Below are 26,153 nucleotides of genomic sequence, written 5' to 3'. Positions count from 1 at the left end.
GAGGGATAGGGAAAGCTGTGGCATTTTCTCGCAAGAGGGGCAGAGGAAATCAATAGGATTAGACCTCATTTTATTGTATATGACATTATGACATGATGAGATACATTATCATATTTTTTGTTGATATTTTGAGGCTGAGTTGGGACTCAGGAGTCAGGACTTACTATTCAGGACATGATTCAATGTTATGTGTGATTTTCACGCTAGAAATGATATTAAACATCTTATAGATTAGTTTTTTTATCATATTTATGTGTCAATGTATTTATTTTATGTTGTAGATGGTTTAGATATTTAAAAAAATGAAAAAAAATGAATATTTTTGTACCAAACGATTTTTTCCCGCTTTTTTCCGATTTTTTCCCGATTTTTCCGATTTTTTCCGATTCGTTCCCTACGCCGATTTAATCCCGCTCGCGCTTTTCACAACATTGGTTCATCCTTCTCCTACTGAGACATCCTACCCATGCAGTCTGGGACTCATGTGAAGTACCTCTCATCTGGCCAATGAATAGGGAAAGGAAGATAGGGACCATGGTACTACCACTAGACGCATCATGTACTACCATACTCCCTATGCTAGGATGATATTGATCTGGGATCAATTGGAACTAATTTCGAATCAGTAAGAGTGGTATGAGACACTCTTTATATGGGACTGACTTCGGGTCAGTAGAGAATGGTATGATACATTCTCGACACTTCTTCTTCTTCATAGTTTAGCAGAGCAATGCAGGGCACTGAATTGATGGCAAAGATAGTATAGACTGGTAGATGGATTAGCATATGGAGTTCTCCTAGTTGAGAAGGAGTGTTAAAATTGGCAACTAGGGCCAAACTCCATGTGGGTCATCTTATTTATGGCAACTGATATTTTTCTTGGATTCCTCTCTTCAAGAAGTGTAGGATTGATCTAAAGATCATCCGATTCCGACATGTATTTATGGAGATATGAATTTATTTGTATTATTGACAATTTGTCAAGGTCGGCCAGCAACCAAATTACCCCCAGCTCAACCTCAACGTAGCATTATAAATAGAGGAGGCCTCAAGTCATTTGTTACACACACTTCTCTCATGATCTCTCTCCACTCATTTGGGTTTGGTGGCAAGAGAGGTCAGGAGGGAGTAGCCCTAGCCGCAGTCTTGAAGGAGATCTGGCCGCAGATCAAAGGAGCTCTTATATGCAGCAGAGAAGGCTCTAATCCGCATCAAAGGGAAGGCTCCAATCCACAGTTAAGGTAGGCTCTATATACTGTCAAGAAGAGCTCTAAACTACGCTTAAAGGGAGGCCCTAATCTGCTGTCCAAGAGGCCCTTATACGCAGTCAAGGAGGAGCCTTAATATGCAGTCAATGAAGGCCCTAATACGCTGCCTGAAGAAGCTCCAATACACAGCCTAAAGAAGCCCTAATCCGCAGTCATAAAGGAGTCCTAATTCGCTGTCAAGAGAGCCCTAAATCCGCAGTAAAAGAAGACCTAAAGCCACAGACAATGGATCCCTATTACACAGCTAAGAAGGAGACCTAGGCCGCAGCAAAAGGAACCCTAAGCACAGCTAGTATAAACCTGTTAACAGCATGAAAGAGGCATGGGTTAAGGGACTATTTGGGCATCCCTTTTGTAACTGTGTGAGGCTGTTTTCTTCTTGTAGGAGGGCCGAGTTAGAGGAGCTTAGGATCAGATCTGTTGGGGTATCATTGGAGGGACAAGGATAATGTTTATGCTGCCTGGAAGCTACAGGAAGACTGTGTGTTAGGCCGCAGGCCATAACACCACAGTCAAGGATTGTTTATGGGTGTTTGAGGGCTTATATATATGCCCAGATCATCAGCGTAATCTAGGAGCTGTCTTGTGAGTTAATACTGCCAAGATTAAAGGCTGTTTTGATGACTGTTGGAGGACTGCTACAGTAGTGTTTGGTGCCCTAACTGCTGAAGCAGTGACAGCTAGTGCAGCAAGAAGACAACAGTGTTTTGGGAGCTGTATTGGGTCAAGGTTTGACCATGTTTGTCTCAGTTTAATGTACATCCTGGTGAATGATCTTCAGATGAAGATTCTGTCCTGTTTGACCAGCATTGACTTCTCTGGTCAAGACTTTACTACTTCTGTCATAAAATATCAGTTTTGTATATTTGTACTATCTCTCTCTCTGCTGAACTATTGAAAACTAAAGAAGATTTGATCAAGGGTTTCCCCACATTGGGGTTTGTCCCTGGCTGGTGCCATACCTTGTGTCCTCTTGTCTTGGTTTGTCTTCTACTGTTTATGTTTATGTTCTATCTGCATTTTACTATCATGCTGATGTGATTGCTAATCTGGATATTGATATTGAGCTAATAAGAAAATTGAAGTAAATTGTTCTAAGCATAGAACGTACCAAAATTTAACGACATCACAACAACCCATGTCGATGGCAAATAAATGTGTTTTGAGTTGACACTCTCATTTGGAGTTTGACATTTTCACATCTACCCACATTTCACCATACCTCCATTGATGATCATGATTTGAAAGTTGTGCACTAGATGTACAAAACAATGGGTTTCTTATGTGACTCTCTTGAGAATGAAATTGTGAATATTGCGACTGTCAACTAGGACTATAACTTTTTGGTGCTTGATGTAGCCCATGAGTTTCAATGTTTGTGGAATTGAAATACCTAATAATGCATGCAAGGAGATCAGGGGTTCTTCAAGAGGAAATGATGGTTCAATATCTGCCTGATTCTAAGTGTTGGTGTCTTCAACTTGTAATGTTGGTATCACTTTAGGGGTTATGTCTTCCATCAAGGCCAAAATAGTCATATCAATTTGAAACAATTATTGTTCTTTACACCTATGGCCTAGAGCTTTTCATCACAATTGCAGCAGAGTCTGCATCTTTGGCAGTTTGCCATTTCTACTAGAGACAACCATTATACTTTAAGGGATGAGTAGAAATTGTGCTTGGGGAACTACCTTGGGGAGAAAGTGTGTAAGGAATGCATGTTGGTTTTTCTAATTGTGTATTAATCACTATTTCAGCTTCTACAGACCTCCCAATCCCTACTAACCATGTAGTAGGATGTTGCATTCTCCCTTGTGTTCGAATCTTCTCCTTGAGACCACTAATGAAACATTCTTTAGAGAAGTAATATGTTAAGTTCTCTATAAGGATGGCTAATTGCTCAAAGGTTGCTCTAAACTCAGTGACTGAGGAAATTTGGTGTAACTTGGTAAGTTGTCCCAAAAAATCAATAAACCTCTTGAAACGTGGATAGAAAACTTTAACAAAATGACTCTAAGAAATGTAACCTAAATAGGTTTTTTTAATGCCATTCCCACCATTTCCTTTGTTCTTTATCTAAATATTAGAACCTCGTCCTAAGTTTCATCATGTCATCAACAATACCCTGGAGGGTGGAGGTTATTAGCAAGAAATCAAGCATGGGGAGTTTGGTGGGCGAGGGAGGGGGTGGAAGGTGGAGTGGTTAGGTTCGAGTTCCCAAAAATCCCACTTTTCAAGGGGGTCACCTAGAAGCCCCTCCTTTTGCAAAATGCATGTCACACAGAGGAAAAACATTTCAGTGTGTTTCACCAAAATTAACAAAAATGGGGGAACAGGAAAAACATTTCAGTGTGTGTTTCACCACAATTAGCAAACAGGGGACAAGGTGAAATGTTTTAACTACACACCCCCCCCACCTATTGAGAAATCAATGCTAGTAGGATTAGGGTTAGATTTCTCTTTCTTGATAATTACTTGTGAATTATGTTGACTTATTTTACTTATTTGTTATATTATCTTTAATCAAGCAATTACCAAATTATGTGTGCATGAAGAGTACAAAAACACAAGACACAAAATGTAGGCACTCTGCCAGAGAAAAACCCCTATGTAGGGGAAAACCCAGTAAAAAATATCTTCCTTCAATAGTTATTCTTGAGACTCTACAACCTAGACACAGACCTCCTCCACACCAAGCCATCCTCTCCTTCTTCGATCCAACCTTCGACCTAGTAGCAACAGCACTTCGACCCTAGCAACTTCAACTTGGAAACTCCTCCTTCAATAGTTATTCTTGCGACTCTACAACCTAGACACAGACCTCCTCCACACCAAGCCAGCCTCTCCTTCTTCGATACAACCTTCGACCTAGCAGCGACAGCACTACGACCCTAGCAACTTCGACTTGCCCGCTTTTGACATCAACAGCATCTTTGACTTTGACAAGGAGATTTCGATCTCCTAAACTAGCCCACATGAGAGAGAGAGACAACAAAACTTCGCTTTTGTTCTTCCCTTCCTCCTTGACCAAACTCGCACCTCTTTTAATCTCCTTCTTCACCTTCGCACTTTTCCTAGCTTCCAGCTTCCAGCTTTAGATATTGAACAATGTGTGAGAGAGTGAGATGCCCCAAATGAAGTCGAACTGCCTTGTATATATAGCCTTCCAATGAGGTCGAATTGCCTTCCTTGAGGCCGATTTGGTGTGGAGGTTACATAATTCATTTTGACTTAAAAATAATTCTTTTTACATTGTTCGAAAGCCCAAGAAGGGTCTCATAAAATATACAATGACTCTAATGACACTTTATTAATCCTAGGAATCGACAATGGGGACTATTACTGCTCAATCTAGCAGGGGACCTAAGGGGAATCCCTAAACGGCAAATGCTAGGCCAAGGACAACAAATGGAGTCTTAGCCCACTGTCACCTCAGTTAAGGCTCTATTCTATTTACGAACTTTCACTGATGGGAGGAGACTCGATATGTATGGAGTCACTAATGAATGATAAGTCAATGGATATGAGCCACCCAAACCCTTTCCGAGTAGGTTTTGAAAGATGGAGCATGCTTGCTTTCTAAGCAAGGTACTATGTGATTCTAGGGAAAGGAAAAGGATTTGGGGGGTTAGGTGCATGAGAATAGGCTTTGAAAGGAGTTCCCCACACCCTAAATCCTTGTTAAAGTTGGTATCCCTGATGGTTCTTGAAAAATGGTCCTTTGAAGGAGCAGGGCCAAACGGACCTGATCTAGGGTATGAAGAAGGTATGAAATAATCAGTGTTTTTCTTACCCTAGACAAGGTGGGAAGGATCAAAGAAAGTATTTCACTCAATGATGTTGCTTTGACCCTGGGAAGTCTAGCCTTGGGGATGGCGATGATGTTGCTTTGACCCTGGGAAGTCTAGCCTTGGGGATGGCGGGGCAAGTTTTGGTCCCGGAGATAGAGCTTGGCTTTTCTACCAACTCCACTGTCGGAATGTCTTCAAATGTAGAGGAGGGATAGAGGAAAGGCCAGCGCATGAGACCCTAGGAAATCAGACATTTTCAGTGGCTAACTTGTCGGGAAATTGATGCCCTAGGCACCCCAATGTGGCTAGACTTGGGAGAAGGTGAAAGAATAAGTGTTTTGGTGACCACCCTTGGTAGATCAGTGCCTTAATCCTTGGGAGAATGGAGTCTATGTTGATTATGTGTAATATTTCTTGGTTCCCAGTCAAGGAGGCCTCAAAATTACTTCACAAACCCCTCTAGGTCAAGTGAAAGCAATCTTGCAGCTTTTATACTTCAAATGTACAAGAGGAATGGCTTATCAAGGTCATATTTACCCCTAGGAGATTTCGCTCATACTACATGGGCCAATACATGGAGAGAACGTTATAATAGAGACAATCCCACAATATTAAGCAACAATTTGCATGCAGCAATTAGCCTTAAAACAACGAAAATTCCATCCAACACATATGACAAAAGTAACAAGAATAACATAAAAATGTGTACTTACATGCAGTAGAGTATATCCAACCATTCACAAATGGCAATAGAGAAGCTCCAAGAGAAGATATCCCAATAACCATACATAAAAATTCCTCCATAAATGCTCCAATTCATCCTCTAGAAAAAAAGTGTGAAAATCTCTAAAGAAGAGAGAGATCCAATCCAAAGTGATGATGAGAAATGATCTCAGCTCACTTGTATTTATACACATCTAATCAGTTCGAATTAGCCTCCTTCGCCTACATAAGCCCCAAAAATAAATAATGTGCTAATAATACAACTTTTAGTGACAAGCCCACCAAACGAGCTCATGAATGAAAAGATAAGCCTCTCAAGAGGTCAAATAATAATCTATGCATGTCGTAGGGCCCTCTAAGAGGCCTAATGAGGTCCATGGGTGCCATAATGAAGAGAAAGACCCTCAAAAGCAGTGGACAAGGGGGTGGCCCTTTGTGATAACCTTTGGTGCTCCAAATGACATCTGGGGGCACACAAGTGTCCTCATGGGTCTTTAAACAAAATGAAGATGTCTATAAGTCATCCTCCAGGGCTAAGATGATGGTGTAGGTCATGCCACATCATTGTGGAAGTCCTGAATCATCTGCCAAATGTGTGGTGTAAATCGGGCGTCGGCTGGGCATGATGGATCAAGTGCATCCTCCTCATCCAATAGGTGAACCACGAGCAATCTTTGAATGGTTGTGGGGATCCATGGAGCGTACTCTACTGCTGTGGAGGCCCATGGCTCTCAACACTCACCCTACATGTGCCAATGTAACCCTCTAGAGGATTAGGACACCGTATAGGGAGACCAAACCCCAAATGGAAATTATCTGCAATCCTGCATAAGACCCAATGCGTCCCCTAGCCTCGAGAAATTGAGTAAATGAGCTTACATAATCATGGACCACAGGTCGGGACTTCATAATGATTTGCCCTTCAATAATGGGCTTTGGGATGTGCCAATGTCTTCTAAACTCCGAATGGGTTAACCAAGCACCTTATTAGGTGGTTTCTACCTCTAAAGGGGATAATACAGTCAAGGTACATCCGTCAAAAGGTGGTGGCATGTGACAGATAGGTGAATGAAGTAGGCGATGGGAAGGGGTTGCCCTGGGTCACATGTTGGGATACAAGGGTAGCTAATAAGAGGGAACCCACACTTTGGGTTTATAATGTGTAGGAGGGAGCAATCATGATACATGAGGTGCCCTAACCTTGGTTTTTCCACCCTTCTTTATATGTCCTTTGTCTTTTATGATTTTATTTGATTAACTGCTCAGGGCTCAAGGCGTTAGAGCATGATGTGTAAGATATAGAAGTGGAATCCCCCCTTTAAGGTGGGGCAGTTCATTGGGGTTGGGACAATCATGGGTTCCTATATGATGAAGGCTCATAGAACCTATAGGAACCAGGGTGATGACCATGATAATGGGGTAGAACTCATGTATTGGCTTTTTCCCATGTGCTAAAATGTTTTTGTCCCGGCCATCTTTTGCATTTTGTGGTACTTTTCCTATTGAATGTGGCCATATATACTTTTAACTTTCTTTTCAGCTGCGTCAACCTCTAGGCTTCTTTTCACCATGACCCAAGGTGTGGGAAAGGGGAAGGAGCAAGCTAACCCTATGTGAACCCAATGGAGGAATGTGGACTCAGGCAGGAAAAATGATGGATGGGAAAATAATGAGTGGAAAAGGGGTAATATAAGTGGATAAGGGAGTGGGACCACGCAACCAAAATCGGGGTTTCCCGTGAAATAGCATCCCTGAAACCAAATGGTCAGTAAAAGAGATCCCATGGGACTAGAATCCAAGGTTAATTCTTAAAAGGGGTCTAGGGGACAGAAGCACAGACCTAGCCAATTCTTTTTGCCGAATACCCCCATTAATGCATGCCCAGAAGTGTCCATGATAAGCAAACTATAAAACTCAATCTCAAAATGACAAGGCATGCCTTTAGATTCGGGAGGCCCACCTTCAAACATGCGATCATGGTAGACGAGCGAGGGACCACATGGTTGGCTTAGGTGACGGAGAAATGGCACAATGAGCTAGCTGATGGCTGCAAGGGGTTGTTGGCTACCGATTGAGGACCATCTTGGAGAAAATAATTCTCCTAGGGATATTACCTGGGTAACATCTGGCTCCATCTGGGACGTGATCTCTCAATAAAGAGGGCGAAGCTCCTTGAACGGGAGGTCACGAGAACTCCAGCAATCTCTTGGTTACCGTAGACATATCACCTGCACATATAATAGATGGAAAAACACAGGGTAGCATGTTATCGCAACGTCTCATGATCACACATGCTAGTATTTTAGGCCATAAAATCAACAGAAAATAAAGATATGCAAATTTTAATCTAAGAGCAACTAATCTACCATGAGAAATATCACATGACATTATTTCTAATGCAAATATCAGTGTGCAATGCATCCTACGCTACCATGCATATAATACAATGTCAAGTCTCAAGGAATGAGGTGATACGACTTAATTTGACTGGCTCAAGCCAAAGTTCATTGTTAAGTCTAGCAATGTAGTAATAGTCATCCCCAAAGATTCAATGAATCCTGACGGGTACGAGATCCTTATCTACCAAGACTAAATCCCCAACCTTATATTCTTTCTTAGGCTTCCATTTTTTGTTTGTTTGAGAGATTGGTCGCTTGAGGATTTAGATTTCCTGGGTAGGGAGAATATGGGAAGCTTTCTCGCCCTCGCATGTCTCATAATATGGTCCAGGCTTGGTAACATGCGGCGAATAAGCAAGTTCCCTATAAAGTAAAAGGGGTACCATCAGATTGGGGAATGGTTGCATATGATAAATCCATTTGAACATGTCCCCAACGGTAGCTCCCCATTTTCGGGATAACAACATTCCCCACACATCAGGTATATCAATGACAATAAGATCCATGAGGAGGGATATATCGGATTCCTAGCTAAAGAGACCTTAAGATCTTTGATGATGCCTTCCACTTCCACAAGTTTGGAATTAAAACCACAGACCTTTTTATATGGCCGAGTGATGTTGAGACTCAATTGCTTCATGACAATCAAAGGCATGATATTGGCTGAAACACTGGAATCTAACATACAATTATGTAATAAGAGGTCATTGATAGCCAAAGTGAGCAAGAAAGGTTTATGCTCGGGGTTTCGATCATGGATGTTAATGTTTTGCAATTCTTCAAGTATTTCTTCATCCTGAATCCCAAGGGATGTTTTAAGTTGTTGTTGTTGCTCGGGAAGCTTAACAATCTCCTTTAAGGGAACAAGTATAGTCATCTTTCCCACAACATGCCCTATGTCTATGTCTATGTCAAGTTTAATTGCCTTCCCCTTTTCCTTCTTCATGTATTCTTTGTTAGGAGGATCCTTTCTTTGATTAACCTTTGTTGGAGGATTCTTCTTGGGAGGAACTTTGGGGATGGATTCTTTAGAAGGGGCTTGCTTGGGTGATTCCTTAGGAGGTGAGGGGTCTTTGTCCTTTTCCTTTCAGGAATATTGGACCCCTTTGAATCTTCCCTGGCTATCAGCATTAAGAATGGATTCTTCCTTTTCTTCCTTAAGGGTGACCTCACTAATGGGAGGATGGGTGTATGATCCTCCTAGCAAAATGTTGAAGACATCAGTGTCCACCAGATCGGCTTGCTCATCTATTTATTCATTCTCACCTTCATCCTCTTCACTTTCCTCATCATCAAATGAAGGATTTGGCTCAACAACATTAGTTGGGGCAAATGTGTTTGGGATTTGAGAAGAGCTCAGCTTATCTTCTTCATTTTGCTTTTTGGGAAAAGGCTTTCCTTTAGGGCAATAACTCGGCTTTTGAGCCCTTTCTAAGGCGGTGATTTTATTCATGATAACCTTGTCACGTGCATTGGCCTTTTTGGTGAACCTTTCCACCTTTTTTAGAATAGCGAGGAGAGTTTCTTCGTGTTGATCATTGGACTTCTCCCTCTTGGTCAAAAATTTGGCTCTAGGGTGGTCATTGATATCAACCTCTGAAATTCACAGGTTTTCTTCAACTTCTATCACTATTTCCTTAGCCTCGACCAAAGTAGATGGTTTCTTATCCCTCAACACATAAGTGAGGTGGCCACCCACAGCCTTTATGAATTTGTCAAGAATGTTGGCATCAAATGGCCTCAAACAATCAAGTATATCTTTGACTACCCTATCAAACTTTTGAATCAATTCCCGCACATCTTCCCTTCCCTTAGTTATTTTGTAGAACTTTTCAAAGTTCAAGGTCCATTGGGCATTGCATGACCACCTTTTCATGAATAGTTCCTCAAATTCATCAGAGTCCTTTATGCACCCAGGGGGAAGGCTAAGATACCAATCTCTTGCTTGTCCCTCAAGTGATAAGGAAAAAAGCATCATGATCCTATCTTCATCAAATATCAATCTAGGGGACAACTGCCAGTAGAATTCTTCAATAAAACCATGGGCGGTCCAAGTAGTATCCCCTTTGAATTTGGGCAACCATTAGTTAAATTTTTCAGGTAATGACTTGGGACCATTACTCAATTTCAAAGGGGCAAAGACACTAACCAAGTGTCTTTCACTTTTGGTCATCTTGGGTTGATCCCTTTCGGAGTCAGTGCTTGAAGTAGATGCCATTTCTGGAGATGTATCACTGACTTTCTCGAATTCGGGGAAAAGGGAGGTTCCAACAGGTGATGGAGTTCGCTTTCCCCTTTTTGCAGCAGCCCTAGTTAAAGGAGGAATGTTGTCGCCTTCAAGTAAACTAGGGGATTGGACAATGAGTGGAGTTGCCAAAGGAAAATTTATAAACGTCGTTAATGAATCAATTCCTCAATGATTCAGTTGGGAGGCAGACCTACTTCCTCCCCAGCAACGGCGCCAAAATATTACTGCTCAATCTAACAAGGGACTTAAGGGGAATCCCTAAAGGGAAAATGCTAGGCGAAGGGCAACAAATGGAGTCTTAGCCATTGTCACCTCAGTTAAGGCTCTCTTCTATTTAGAGACTTTCACCGATGGGAGGAGACTCGATATGTATGGAGTCACTAATGAATGATAAGTCAATGGATATGAGTGACCCAGACCCTTTTCGAGAAGGTTTTGAAGGATGGAGCTTGCTTGCTTTCTAAGAAAGGTACTATGTGCTTCTAGGGAAAGGAAGAGGATTTTGGGGGTTAGGTGTATGAGAATAGGCTTTGAAAGGAGTTCCCCACACCCTAAATCCTTGTTAAAGTTGGTATCTCGGATGGTTCTTGAAGAATGGTCCTTTGAAGGAGCGGGACCACACGGGGCCAAGTGGACCCGGTCTAGGGTATGAGGAAGGTATGAAATAATCAGTGATTTTCTTACCCTAGACAAGGTGGGAAGGATCAAAGAAAGTATTTCACTCAATGATGTTGCTTTGACCATGGGAAGTACTAGCCTTGGGATAGCAGGGCAAGTTTTGGTCTCGATGGGCAGGGCTTTTCTCCCAACTCCACTGTCGGAATGTCTTCAAATTTGGAGGAGGGTTAGAGGAAAGGCCAGCACAGGAGACCCTAGGAGATCAGACTTTTTCAGCGGCTAACTTGTCGTAAAATTGATGCCCTAGGCACCCCAATGCGGCTAGACTTGGGAGAAGGTGAAAGAATAAGTGTTTTAGTGAACACCCTTGGTAGATCAGTGCCTTAATCCTTGGGCGAATGGAGTCTATGTTGATTATGTGTAAAATTTCTTGGTTCCCAGTCAAGGAGGCCTCAAAATTACTTCACAAACCCCTCTAGGTCAATTGAAAGCAATCTTGCAGCTTTTATACTTCAAATGTACAAGAGCAATGGCTTATCAAGGTCATATTTACCCCTAGGAGATTTTGCTCATACTACATGGGCCAATACATGGAAAGAACGTTATAATTGAGACAATCCCACAATATTAAGCAACAATTTGCATGCATTAATTAGACTTAAAACAACGAAAAGCCCATCTAGCATATGTGACAAAAGTAACAAGAATAACATAAAAAATTTGTACTTACATGCAGTAGAGTATATCCAACTATTCACAAATGACAATAGAGAAGCTCTAAGAGAATATAGACCAATAACCATACATCAAAATTCATCCATAAATGCTCCAATTCATCCTCTAGAAAAAAAGAGCGAAAATCTCTAAAGAAGACATAGATTCAACCCAAAGTGATGATGAAAAATTATCTCACTTCACTTGTATTTATACACATCTAAGCAGTTCAAATTAGCCTCCTTAGCCTACATAAGCCCGAAAAATAAAATAATGTGTTAATAATACAACTTTTGGTGACAAGCCCACCAAACTAGCCCATGAATGAAAAGATAAGCGTCTCAAGAGGTCAAATAATAAACTATGCATGTCGTAGGGCCCTCTAAGAGACCTATGAGGTCCATGGGTGCCATAATGAAGAGAAGGGCCCTCAAAAGCAGTGGACAAGGGGGTGGCCCCTTGTGATAACTTGTGGTGCTCCAAATGACATCTGGGGGCACACAAGTGTCGTCATGGGTCTCCAAACAAAACGAAGATGTTTGTATGTCGCCCTCAAGGGCTAGGATGATGGTGTAGGTGATGCCACATCATCGTGGAAGTCCTAGATCATCTACCAAGTGTATGGTGTAGATCTGGGGCCGGTTGGGCATGATGGATCAAGTGCATCCTCATCCAATAGGTGAACTACGAGCAATCTCTAAATAGCTGTGGGGATCCATGGAGTATACTCTGTTGTTGTGGAGGCCCGTGGCTCTCAACGTTCACCCTACATGTGCCAATGTAGCCCTCTGGAGGATTAATACCCCGTAAAGGGAGACCAAACCCCAAATGAAAACCATCTGCAATCCTGCATAAGATCCAATGTGTCCCCTAGCCTTCCAAAACAACTAGTAATTAGAGAAGTCAAGTAAATGAGCTTACATAATCATGGACCACAGGTGGGGACTTCATAATGGCCTGCCCTTCCATAATGGGCTTCGGGATGGGCCAATGTCTCCTAAACTCTAAATGGGTTAACCAAGCACCCTATTAGGTGGTTTCTACCTCTAAAGGGGTTAATACAGTCAAGGTACATCCATCAAAAGGTGGTGGCATGTGATAGATAGGTGAATGAAGTAGGAGATGAGAAGGGGCAACCCTAGGTCACATTCTGGAGTACAAGGGTAGCTAATAAGAGCGAATCCCGGGTTTATAATGTGTAGGAGGGAGCAATCGTAGTACATGAGGTGCCCCAGCCTTGGTTTTTCCACCCTTCTTTATATGTCTTTTTCCTTTTATGATTTTCTTTGATTAACTACTCGGGGCTCAAGGAGTTAGAGCATGATGTGTAGGATATAGCAGTGGAATCCCCCCTTTAAAATGGGTTGGTTCATCGCCCACCGGAGGTTGGGACAATCATGGGTTCTTATATGATGAAGAAGGCTCATAGAACCTGTAGGAACCAAGATGATCGCCATGATAATGGGGTAGAGCTCATGTACTGGCTTTCGCCCACATGCGAAAATGCTTTTGTCCCTGCCATCTTTTGCATTTTGTTGTACTTTTCCTGTTGAATGTGGCCATTTATGCTTTTAACTTTCTTTTCAGCTGCATCAACCTCGAGGGTTCATTCCAGGCCGTGACCCAAGGTGTGGGCAAGGGGAAGGGGCAGGCTAACCCTATGTGGACCCAATGGAGGAATGTGGACCCAGGCGGGAAAAATGATGGATGGGAAAATAATGAGTGGAAAAAGGGTTATATAAGCGGATAAGGGAGCAGGACCACGCAACCAAAATCGTGGTTTCCCGCAAAATACCATCCCTGAAACCAAATGGTCAGTAAAAGAGATCCCACGGGACTAGAATCCAAGGTTAATTCCTAAAAGGGGTCTAGGTGACAGAAGCATAGACCTAGCCCATTCTTTCGCCAAATCCCCCCATTAATCCATGCCCAGAAGTGTCCATGATAAGCAAAATACAAAACTCAATCTCAAAATGACAAGGCATACCTTTAGATTCGGGAGGCCCACCTTCAAACATACAATCATGGCAGATGGGCAAGGGACCACATGGCTAGCTCATACGGCGAAGAAATGGCACAATGAGCTAGGTGATGGCTACAAGGGATCGTTGGCTACCGACTAAGGACCATCTTGGGGAAAAAAATTCTCCTAGGGATATTACCCACAAAATGGTGGGTAGCAGGGACTTTGACTAATAAAATGATGACCCGAGCATGTAACCCCTGCTTTAATAAGTCATTGTAACAATAATAAAAATTCTTTTGACAAATACATTTTATGAAGACCGAACCTAGTTACATTTTTCAACACTCCCCCTTAACTAGGGAGGTATTCATAGAGAAGATCTCAGACTATATGAACTATGAAGAGTTTAGGCACCGCAATGCCATGGACTAGATTCCTGACCAGGGAAATCTATCTAAGGTCTCTCAACAGTTTAGGCACCGCAATGCCACAGACTAGATTCCTACCAAGGGCAATCTATCCAAGTGGGACTAAGATGGACTAAAGCTTTCATCCTCTCTAGGTACCATCAGGCTTACTTGCTAACCATCAACCTAGGGATCTAGGTGCATATCCGAGGTCAGAGCTCCATGACCAACGCCACCCTCCCTACTTTGGGAACTAGACATCAACACATAGTGCCGACCAGATGTCCTCCTAGGCAATGTGTTTCACACACAAGGCCTCAACAAATCTCTTCCAAACTTTTATCATCATCAACAAAATCAACAATATCAACTAAACCAAGCATGCTTCTAAGATATTCAAACTTCTTATTAGGAAGAGACTTTGTTAGTATATCAGCTACCTGATCGTCTGTCGGGACATACTGTAGCTTCACAATCCCATCCTGCACCAAGTTCCTAATATAGTGGAACTTATTGTTGATATGCTTCATCCTAGCATGAAACACGGGATCTCCAAACATCTTGATACAACTTTGATTATCACAATTAATCACAGTAGGATCCAGAGGCTTCTCGAACAAATCTGTCAAAAGCTTCCTCAACCATACAGCCTCCTTTCCTACTTCACATGTAGCCACATACTCTGCTTTAGCACTACTCAAAGCAACGGGATCTTGCTTTCTACTCATCCATGAGATCATGGCAGATCCCAAACTAAAGCATCCATTGGTAGTGCTTATCCCATCGATCTCACTACCACCCCAATTAGAATCTATGAAGCCAATCAATTTGACTTCCTTGCTATTGTACTTTAGGCAGTAATGTATCGTGCCACAAAGATATCTCAATATATGCTTGACAGTTATCCAGTGATCATGACAAGGCTCCAACTGAAACTGGCTGAGGATGTTTACAGCAAAGCATATATCCAACCTAGTGTTTACGAGATACATCAGAGAACCTACCAACTGACGATAGAAGGTAGGATCCATGAGAATTGTGTCGGAGCTCCTCAATTTCTTGAGATCGGTGATCATAGGAGTAGTCATGGGCTTGGAATCCATCATCCCAAATTTTTGCAACAACTTGATGATGTACTTTCCTTGCCCCAAATATATCTCCTCGGGATTTTTCCATACTTCCAGACCTAGGTAATAGTGCATCAGTCCTAGATCCTTCATCTCAAATTCAGCTGCCAGCATCTTCTTGCATTCTTGTATTCTTCTCTCCACACCTGTAATGAATAAATCATCCACATACAATAGAATAATGACTAACTCATTATTCACAACCTTGATGTAGATATTTGGATCAACGGAACTCTTCACGAACCCAATTCTTAGAAGGTATGCATCCATTCTTGCATACCATGCCCTAGGAGCTTGCTTCAAACCATACAAGGCCTTCTTGAGTCTACAAACATGAGTATCTCAGCCATTTACCTCAAAGCCTTCAGGTTGCTCAATGTATACTTCTTCATCGACGGTCCCATTCAGAAATCTTATCTTCACGTCCACTTGATGGATATTCCATCCCATTGTAGCAGCCAATGAAACCAAAGATCTAATGATAGTATACCTTTCAGTGGGTGCACAGGTTTCTTCATAATCTATGCCTTCCTTTTGAGGGAAACCCCTTGCAACAAATTTGGTCTTGTATTTATCTATGCTTCCATCAGCAGCATGTTTGATCTTGTAGATCCATTTTGAGGTGACAATCGATTTGTCACTAGGTCTAGGAACGATTTCCCAAACCCCATTCTTCATGATGGAATGATTTTCTTCCTGCATAGCTTTCTTCCATACTTCTTGATGAGCAGCTTATTCAAATGTAGATGGTTTTGCTTCAATTAGTTTTGTCATATATGAAGCATATCCAGAATATCTCTTTGCCATTTTTCTTTACCTAAAGGTTCCTTTCACAGCTCCATGCACTTCAGCATCTTCAAGAGTAGCTTTTAACCAATTTGGCCTCTTCCTTGTGCTTGGTATGACCACGGGTTGAATAGGCTCACTTGGTCCTTCTTCTTCTTCTTGAATTGTAGAAGGGTTGTTGGGTTATACTTCTTCTTCTTCAAATATGGGTAGATCTTTGTCATCGGAATCAATAGGAATATCCTTTGATCTTTTTTCGGCCTAACTCTCGTCGAATATAATGTCCCTGCTTACTTCAATGTGTCTCCCTTCCTTGATATAGATTCTATATGCCTTTGAGGAGAGACTATAGCCAAAAAAGATCCCTTTGATGCTTGTAGAATCTAACTTCTTTCGTTTGTCCTTTGGAACATGGATATAGGCAGAACTCCCAAAGATTCGGAGATGGTCCACACTTGGCTTCTTCCTTGTGAATGCTTCCTCGGGTGTCATATTATCAAGTATTCTATGAGGACCTCTATTTTGAATATATATGGTTGTCATTGCTGCTTCTTCCCATAGAAATTTTGGTAAGTCTTGATCAAGTAGCATTGTTCGTACACCTTCTTCAATTGTCCTATTCTTTCTTTCGACCACTCCATTTTGTTGGGGATAGTAGGGAACAATAAGCTCCCTCTTAATTCCTGCTTCTTTACAGTATGCAATCAATTCTTTAGAAGTGTATTCCCCACCATTGTCGAATCTCAAAGTCTTTATCTTTCTTTCAGTTAGGGTTTCCACTTCGCATCTAAACTCTTTGAATTTCTCAAATACTTCATCCTTTTTCTTAAGAAGGTAGAGCCATGTCTTTCTAGAGTGATCGTCAATAAATGTTACATAGTAAAGATGACCTCCAAGTGATTTGTCAGACCTGGGCCCACACACATCAAAATGTATGAGGTCTAATATTTCTTTAGACCTTGTTTCACTATTTGAAAATGCTTTTCTTTTATGTTTTCCCAAAGAGCATCCCTTGCAAACTCCTTCACGATCTTCTTTGATATCGATGATACCATGAACTAGATGGTTAAGAGTGGGAATGACTTTGTAGTGAAGATGACCATATCTTCTATGCCATAGCTCAATAGGAGAGATTTCCATATGAAATAGGGCTTGCGGAGGTGGCGTAATGACTCCATACAAAATTCCTTTATGAACTCCAATAACCCTAGCTTTGTCAATACTTGAATCTTTTCCCTAAACCAAGACTTTTCCATCAACAAAAACAACTCTATCCCCTTCATCTTCTAAGCAAGAAATTGAAAGAAAATTCTTTTTCAAACCTAGAACATATAGTATGTTGTTGAGATGTAGTTTTGCTCCATTCTCCAACTTCAAAGATGTTGATCTCAGGACTCTAACAGCATAGCTTTTGTTGTCTCCTAATTCCACTAGATGGGAAGATGCTTCCTTTGATAGAGTTTGTAGTTGTTTACTTTCCCCTGTCATATGCCTTGATGCTCCACTATCAATGATCCATGCATTATCATCATTGAGTGATCCTATAAGTGCAACTAAGAACCCTTGACTTTTGACCTTGTTGAATACGTAGTAGACAATCTTCTTGATCCATCTTCCTATAGAATTGAATTCCATTCTTATCATAGAGGAAGTAATCATTTCCTTTAAGCCAACGAAGTGATCTTCAATCTACTTTGACATTAGCTCTAATACCATGTTGAGAAATCAATTCTAGTAGGATTAGGGTTAAATTTATCTTTCTTGATAATTACTTGTGAATTATGTTGGCTTATTTTACTTATTTGTTAAATTATCTTTCATCAAGCAATTACCAAATTATGTGTGCATGAAGATCACAAAAACACAAGACACAAGATGTAGGCACTTTGCCAGGGCAAAACCCCTATCTACGGGAAAACCCAATCAAAAATCTCTTCCTTCAATAGTTATTCTTGAGACTCTTCAACCTAGACACAAACCTCCTCCACACCAAGCCAGCCTCTCCTACTTTGATCCAACCTTCAACCTAGCAACAACAGCACTTCGACCCTAGCAACTTCGACTTGGCAGCTTCCGGCATCAACAGCAGCTTCAACTTTGAAAAGGAAACTTCGATCTCCTAAACTAGCCCACACGAGAGAGAGAGAGAGAGAGAGACACCAAAAGCTCGATTTTGTTCTTCCCTTCCTCCTTGACCAAACCCGCACCTCTTTTAGTCTCCTTAACCTTCGCACTTTTCCCAGCTTCCAGCTTCAGATATCGAACTATGTGTGAGAAAGTGAGATGCCCCAAATGAAGTCAAACTGCCTTGTATATATAGCCTTCCAATGAGGTCGAATTTCCTTCCTTGAGGCCGACTTGGTGTGGAGGTTACATAATTCATTTTTGACTTAAAAATAATTCTTTTTACATCGTTCGAAAGCCTAAGAAGGGTCTCATAAAATATACAATGACTCTAATGACTCTTTATTAATCCTAGAAGTCCACAGTGGGGACTTTGACTAATAAAATTATGACCCAAGCATGAAACCCATGCTTTAATAAGCCATTGTAACAATAATAAAAATTCTTTTGACGGATACATTTTATGAAGACTGAACCTAGTTACATTTTTCAACACCACCCCCAGATCCTAGGAACATGGTAAGCACAAAAGCCACAACCCCAACCCTGAGGGACACGTCCCTGTCGAACACTGTAAAATACAATAAAGTGGGTGAGTGTTAAGCTAGAGCAAGTCACCTAAAAAGCAAAAGGACAGAGTAAAAAGGCATAATAAGAGTATTAAATAGACAAACTACATGTATAATGCATGTCCACACATGTTCAATATGGGTAAGTCTCATCAAAATCTTACCAGTGTTGCAAATATCATTTCAGGAATATATCATCAAGTTTCTATAAAGAATGTTATTGGAACTATGAGAGAAAACATCAGAAAATATCAACAAGCATAGGCCCTGAAAAACTCTCAATAACTGGCAACCTGAGAAAGCTTGAAAAAATCAGAAAAATAAGGAGAAATGTGAAATGTTTGCAACACTATTCTTCCACGGAGACTTCCTTGTGAAATATGGTATAACCCAAATGTTGATTTTAGGTAGCATCGGATGTGCTCTAGCTCTAGCTCTGGTTATTTTGGAGTTATTAAAATAATTAATATTTTTAATGGGTTCCTAAGTCTAAACTTAGGAAAATAAAAATATTAATGTGTATTAATAAAAATATGGGTTGAGAAGGTTCTAACTTCTAAGTGACGAGGATCAAGCCTGTTTTAATCTTAGCCGTTGATTAGAGATTATATCACGATCATTGATTCATCAACAGGAAAAGTATAAGAGGAAGCTTGAGAGTCAGTTGGAGACACACCAAATTGATAAAAGAGTTTGATTTTTCTGGGGTGATGTTTGCTGAGAAAATCGAGCTAGTGATCTGAGTTGCAGTGAGGGGCAGTTCGGCAGAGGGACCTCAGTGCAAGGCCAAAGAATACATAGCAAAGAGGCAGAGCAGCACCGGGAGAGACAGCGCAGCTACAGGGAGGGTGACGCAGAGGCCAGAGGGGCTGACGCAAGTGACGCGGAAGCCGGAGGAGCTGACACAGGCCCTTAGAGGCAGCACTGGTGTTTTTTTGTGGGGCAGAAAGAGAGCAGTTCAGCATATCGACTTTCTGAGCGAGAGAGGCTCACTGAGAGGGTGATGCAGCTCGTAGAGGAGGTGACGCAGTTCCAGCGCAGAGGTTGGAGTAGCCATCGCTACCGAGCACTGGGGACAGCATTTGTCATTTGTGGAGTTTGATCATCCAGTTGCTGGATTTGCCGAAATATTTGTCTCCAGATAGAGGTACTTCTACCAAGGTTATTCTCTGTTGGGTGAGCCGCATTTGGCACCCTAGTTGTATTTAAGAATCTGCTTGATAATACAAACCCTCTATATGTTGCACTGGTTTTCCCAAATTGGGTTTTTTCCGGGAACGATTGTCCAAAAATAACAGTGTCCCTTGTGTGAATGTCTCAATTTATTTCAGTTCATGATCTGTATGTATGTGTAGGCTGCAATAGTGTTTTTCATCAATGTGTATGTAATTAAATAACTTGTTAAATGCAAAAAACAAATAAGAGATGATAAACCAGTGATTGCACTAGGGTTTTTGATGTGTAGTTTCAGAAATTTTCACACCAAATGCAAACTGCTCCCAATTTAAGCAACTAAATGTTACTAGACATATCTTTAATTACATGTTACCAGACTAATTTAACAGTTAATGAGAGGAAATCAATAATTATCTTTTAATTGTTATAGAAATGCAAACAAAATACACAGAGGCGTAATTAACATTTAGCCTACTCGTGTACATACAAAACAGATACTGCATCCATAAATATCACTTTTACTCTATATACAACCAAAATTTGGGAGGTATATGGTCATTCATTAATCATAATATTTTCTATCCCCAATGGAGAAAGTTTAGACAAGGGTCTCCCTGCAGAAGAGAAAAGTCCAGTGGTCATGTTTAAATGTTGCAATGCAAATACCTGATATATAGAAAATCTGTAGGCATGAAGGCCGGCCAAAACTAAAAATTATATCATGCAATGTGACTTGTGATCATATTATTCATAAAATTAATAAAAAACCTATGACTAAGATACCTGAACATCAAGAAACAACTGCATGCAGATCTTGTCTGTGTCAGAGATATTGACATCTGAGGAATCTGTTCCAGCACCTCCCCTTCTTTGAGCACCCTGCCTAATACGTTGCAGTGATGATTCTGTCCTTCTTGCCTACAATAGTTGAGAGAGCAATTTGAGAAACTAATTTTTGGAATGGAAAGCTAACAAAAGGAAAATAAAACAGCAACAATAGAAAAATGCATACCACTGTCACAAGTTCCCATGCTAACTCATTATATCTTGTAGTGATTCTCTCAGCTGCAGACTGGAGAAGTTCATTTCTTGTCTTTTCCGTCAAATATATGGCACGCTCTCCCTCAAGGAATGCCTACATGGAACATCTCTCATGAAACTAAATAGGTTGAACTGTATAATAGATGAAGACTTGGCTTGAACATGAAGCACTGTAAGATAGAGACATTTTATATTACCTAGAAACAAATTATAAATTTTACTCCTAAATAAATATAGTGAAAAAATTTTGGTTAAATTCCTCCTCTTATTTGTCCTAATAGTGATTTGAAAAATAACGTTTAAAGGGGGGAAAATGTATGATACAACAGTAATGTACAACCAGCCTCATATTTATGTGGGTCTACACACAAAGGATTTCCAATTGATTACACATTTTTCATGCAACTCTACATTAAAGCTATTTCTACTATTTTAGTGCAACTGCTAGACAGCTTAACCATTGCCATTTTAAGTATAAGGCTCTAAAGAGCCTAGACTAACCTATCAGAACTCTACACAAAGTTATCACAATATATAATAACTCCAAAACAGCGCTCAATTGAAATTAGTCCTTGCTACAAATATAACTCCTTTCCCATTTGTTGCTACTCAATCTCATTTGTATTCTTTATTCACTCTCTCGTTCCATAAAGCCTTCAAAATTACCCCATAGAATTGTGGTATAATGCCACTACTTGAGTGATCATAATCAACCCAAGGAGAAAATTCATTCTAATACATCCAGAAACTTCTACAGACTCATTCATATTTTTCCTTTAAGATCCTAAAAGACCAAAAGAAGTCACATTCGGTCCCACTAGTTTCATAAGGTCAAGGAAGATACACTTCTAAGTTCTATACCTCCAATGTTGAAAGCAGTGTTGCAAACATCATGTCAGCAAAAATATCACCGAGGGTCCAGAAAAGAAAATATCGTCAACATCGAGAAAATATAGCAAAATATTGGCAAAATTAAAAAATTACAAAATTATTTAAAAATACGAAAAATATTGTGGTGGAAGACATTTTCCATCATCTCACAAAAATATCACGATATTTCCGAGGATGAAAATATCATGATATTTTCAGGCAATATTATTGTTTCCATGAAAATTTTGGAAAATCACAATAATATCGCGATGTTTGCAATAATGGCTGTATCATAGTTTTCAAAACCGTTTTAAAAAACCGGTTACCGGTCTAACCGGCCGGTTAGCAAGGCCGCCGGTCTAGACCGGCCAAAAAACCCGGTTGGAAGGCCCCCTTCGCCCAGTTTTTGCCCTAACCGGTGAAAAACCGGCCGGTTCCGTCCTAAACCGGCCGGTTTTAGGCATGCTCTTCAAACGAAACAGTTTACTGATCATATAAAATACCACTGGTTAGAAGGCTGTCAAGGTTTACAAGATGTACATGCAGTTCTCAAGGTAACTCTATTTTATAGCATGAGGATTGTGATGAATGTGCTTCTAACTTTCTCGGTACAGAATCTACTAGTGCCCTCAAATGGTAAGTCTATCAGGATTGGGAAGAGTGACAATCCTTGTTGGTAAGGTTTATGCTTCGTTAATACATTTTACCGACCTTGAATCTGAGGCTAAATCAAAAAGATCGCAACGTTCATTGATATCACACCCCAGTGATCCTATCTTTGTGCTTGAGTTATGATTTTGTATTTATGACCACACTATGATTAATGACACTGTCAAAAAGCCACAAGATGAAACAGATTCATGCAACCAACTTCTTGAACAATGGATACCAAAGTTCTGTTAAAACTTAAAATTGGCCAAGGCGATTTAAGATTCAGGAATCTCCCAGTGATTTAATTAGAAAGACAGCCAACTTCCAAGGTTTTGCAGCAAGAATTTCACAAAATTGCCTTTTATCGGAACTCCCATGCACAAACTTGAGTTTCAGATTACATTTCAGTTGGTTTTTATAAGACTGATAAGAAATTGCACAGAAAGCTTTTCTGATTAGGTCAATTGCCAATCTTGGAAATCATCAAAGACAACCATTTATGTAGATATGTGATGTAAGCTCAACAGTTCAATTTTGAAATAAAACACCCCATGTGACTCCATATTCCTTTGGAATGTCCTCCCTCAAGCATTCTCACCTTGTCCCAGTAATTGAAAGCTTAAAATGTCATGTACATCTTCAGAATTACGAGTGACTTTTTTATCTGTAACATTTCTCCCTTTGCACTTAAAATGCCTTAGCATTTTTTTATGGTTGCTTTAACATCACATTACCGGTCCTTGCCAGACAGACGGTAAACTTCAAATCTAGGAAAGGTTTCGTTTCCACTTCTATTGTCATTGGTGGCATTGATACTGAGGTTGCAAATCAGGCTGAGGCATCCTCAGACTCTGAACCAGATGATGTCTATGTAGCTCCTGATGATGATCCTGTGTCTAGTAGTGGTGATGAACTTGATGATTGATCATGTGTACAATGTAGACTTGTAGTAGGACTGTAGGCCAATGGCCTCATAGCTTGCAACATCGTTTTTGGACTTTATAGGCCATTTAGAGCCTCATTTCTTATGTATTTTGCTATTTTGTCGATGATATGTATTGCACTCGGTGCCATTTTGATATATTCACCTTTACATGGTATATAAATGAGCAAACTTTGCATATTTTGTCTCTATTGGCTTGGAATCATGGTTTTACATCTTAAAAATAGTTTTGTTTCATTAAAAAATAATTATTTAATGTTTTTTTTAAAACCGGTTCGTTTAGACCAAACCAGTCCCGGTTAGACCAGTTCCGGTCGGTAAACCAGTTCATTAGGTGGACCGGTCCGGTCACCGGTTCCGGTTTTTAAAACACTGGGCTGTATGTCCTCCTTTGATCTACTCAACCAAATGTTTATTTGATTGTGCTTCCCACTTCAAGGTCACCTCTGAATTTGCCTCTGATAGGCTAATGTACAAAACTGGAAACTGTTAGTGGGGCATCCAATTGTTCTATGCATCTCAAAATATTGTTCTCTTCTCAGATCAGTGCTCATTGCAATCTTAAATTCGATTTCTTCACATCATTGATTTCAAAACATGTTAAGAATATTATCTTATTGTGAGGCTAATGAGAGAAGAGTCCAAAAATTCAACACAGTTACCTTTAGGCCCTCACGAATTTCAAATAATGACATTTTTGTTTGCCAAGATGTGCGGTCCTTACCAGTAAATATTCCAATTAAATTATATATATCAACCTTCACTATGAAAAAAATTACAGCTTGAGAAGGAAAAAGGCAACTGAAAGCACAGAAACCTGTCAAAGGACAATGAAGGGACTGCACTGGAGAAAATCACAGAGGATAACATGAGAGCTTGAATATCCACTACATAGAGTTATTTGATCCCATCTGAAAGCTATCCTCGCTATCTATGAGTGACAAACTGTTACACAGTATGAAAACTGTTTCAAAATTTTGTTTTCTTTGGAAAATGCTGCTTATATTAACAAAGATAAAATTGTATTTCACAACAGTATTGCAAAAACCCACCTAAAGTCATCCTAAAGGATAACAGGAAAGTCTTTAGGTCAGACTGTGGCCTGAAATACACCATACATCTCTCCAAAAGAGAGTGCCTTCAGCACTGAATGGTGCAGCTTACTCATCAAAAAGCCAATCTCTAAATGAAAATGTATAGAACACGGATCCATTACAAACAACCTCACATCCAAGTTTCCAGAAAGTAAAAAGTGAAACAACTCTAAAGCACCGCCATATTCCTCTAAAATGAAGAGGACCAATGCAGTTCAAATCACCTAGTAAAGCAGTGTTATGGTAAAAATTTATATGAAGGATATGATGCCAAGTGTCCCAAATAGGATCACAACATTCCCGAGCACACTTGCAGGTCTATAAAATGTGGTGATAGTGTCAAACCCCAGCAATGAGGACATGAAGAACATGTGAATCCTATTCAAGACAATCACCCCTAGGAGGACAATCCAGTATTGATGAACAAGGAAAGACCCTCAGCCAATAGGAGAGTCTAAAATTCAAGGAAGCTTGGAAGGAGAAGGGCGAATAAAAAGTTTGATAGAATATGTGAGGCTTATACACCCTGTGAAATCCTGGACCTGCAGACAAGATAATAATAATATTTCATGCACAAACCACAGGGGAACTCTTGGAAGTTCTTTCCATTATCACCTCATTAGATCTTCCCTTCACGTTAAGCTGGCTCTCCTCTAGCACAAGGGGGGGTTCCCTAGATAAAATCACTACTTTGTCTATTAACACATATCTAAAAATCAGATTAGTAATTTTTGTGTTTATTGGTCTTTTAGAAAGATGAGAAAACAAGAAAAACCAAGTGCCTTGTCCTTTGGGCAAGTGGAGTTAAAGAACTTGATGAAGAAGCTTATAATGCAAAAAGGAAATCAGTGAGTCATGATATAGTATATACATAAACTGCCATACTGATACAACGAACTATCTGATATATTCATTAAGATGCCATGTCATCACCAACTCAAAATCTACCAGCACATAAATGCAACCAATAAAGTAAAGAGATCAGCAACAGTCATCAAATGAGAGTGAACAACACCCTTAATCGTCATTAACAGCATTGATTACACCAAAAGATCTATGAAGAAATTTGAAATAGAGATATACCAGCAGCATTTGATATGGCAGCCCAAGCATAAACATGATCTATACCCCAGCAGTATACAACCTACTTTACCAAAGCTTTTCCTCCCATTAACCCGCAAAATTACAAAACCCTTCACCATCTAAAGGAAGATTATCTCCACTTGAACTTCTGATTTGCAGGCAAGGAGTTTCTCTCTTTTCATAGTTTTTCTCCCCAGCTAATTTATGATAAGTATTATTTGAGAAAGCTCTTGAGATCACTAGATCCACCTTTCCTCCAAGCAATAATACTGAAATATAAAGGAAAACTATAGAAATTCCCTTGGAAGTAGGGCATTCCACAACCGAAGCCTTCATCTGATCTTTGAAGATGTCAAAATAAGTGTCATATTAACATGCTAAACATCCCAATTAAAAATTGTTTTCTTATTCCTTGCACGTCTATAGAGACCTCTTCATGGGCATAGTTTAAAAACTTGGATTCAGACTTCGACTCGGCCTCCTATTAACTCAGGTTTTGACTTGGACTCAGACACGGACATTGACTCAGGCACCTATCAACATGTTCGCTTCAAA

General features: G+C 40.3%; 1 protein-coding gene across 1 annotated transcript in view; it reads right to left on the bottom strand.

Annotated features, from left to right (window-relative positions):
• LOC149223224 (conserved oligomeric Golgi complex subunit 2-like) overlaps positions 1-26,153 on the bottom strand; it is a 160,645-nt gene that overhangs the window by 29,866 nt on the left and 104,626 nt on the right. The window contains exons 5-6 of the mRNA XM_089387837.1: positions 20,929-21,051; positions 20,700-20,834 (exon numbers count right to left, since the gene is read on the bottom strand). Coding sequence (XP_089243963.1) covers positions 20,700-20,834; positions 20,929-21,051 — 258 coding nt within the window. The remainder of the gene's footprint in view (positions 1-20,699; positions 20,835-20,928; positions 21,052-26,153) is intronic.

The sequence above is a fragment of the Pinus tabuliformis genome, chromosome Q (genome assembly GCF_031772625.1).
Source record: "Pinus tabuliformis cultivar Carrire ecotype Pingquan chromosome Q, CPIR1, whole genome shotgun sequence".
In the NCBI taxonomy this organism is placed as follows: Eukaryota; Viridiplantae; Streptophyta; class Pinopsida; order Pinales; family Pinaceae; genus Pinus; species Pinus tabuliformis.
The sequence above is the reverse complement of the archived record's forward strand: the minus strand, read 5'-3'. Positions and strand labels throughout refer to the sequence as shown.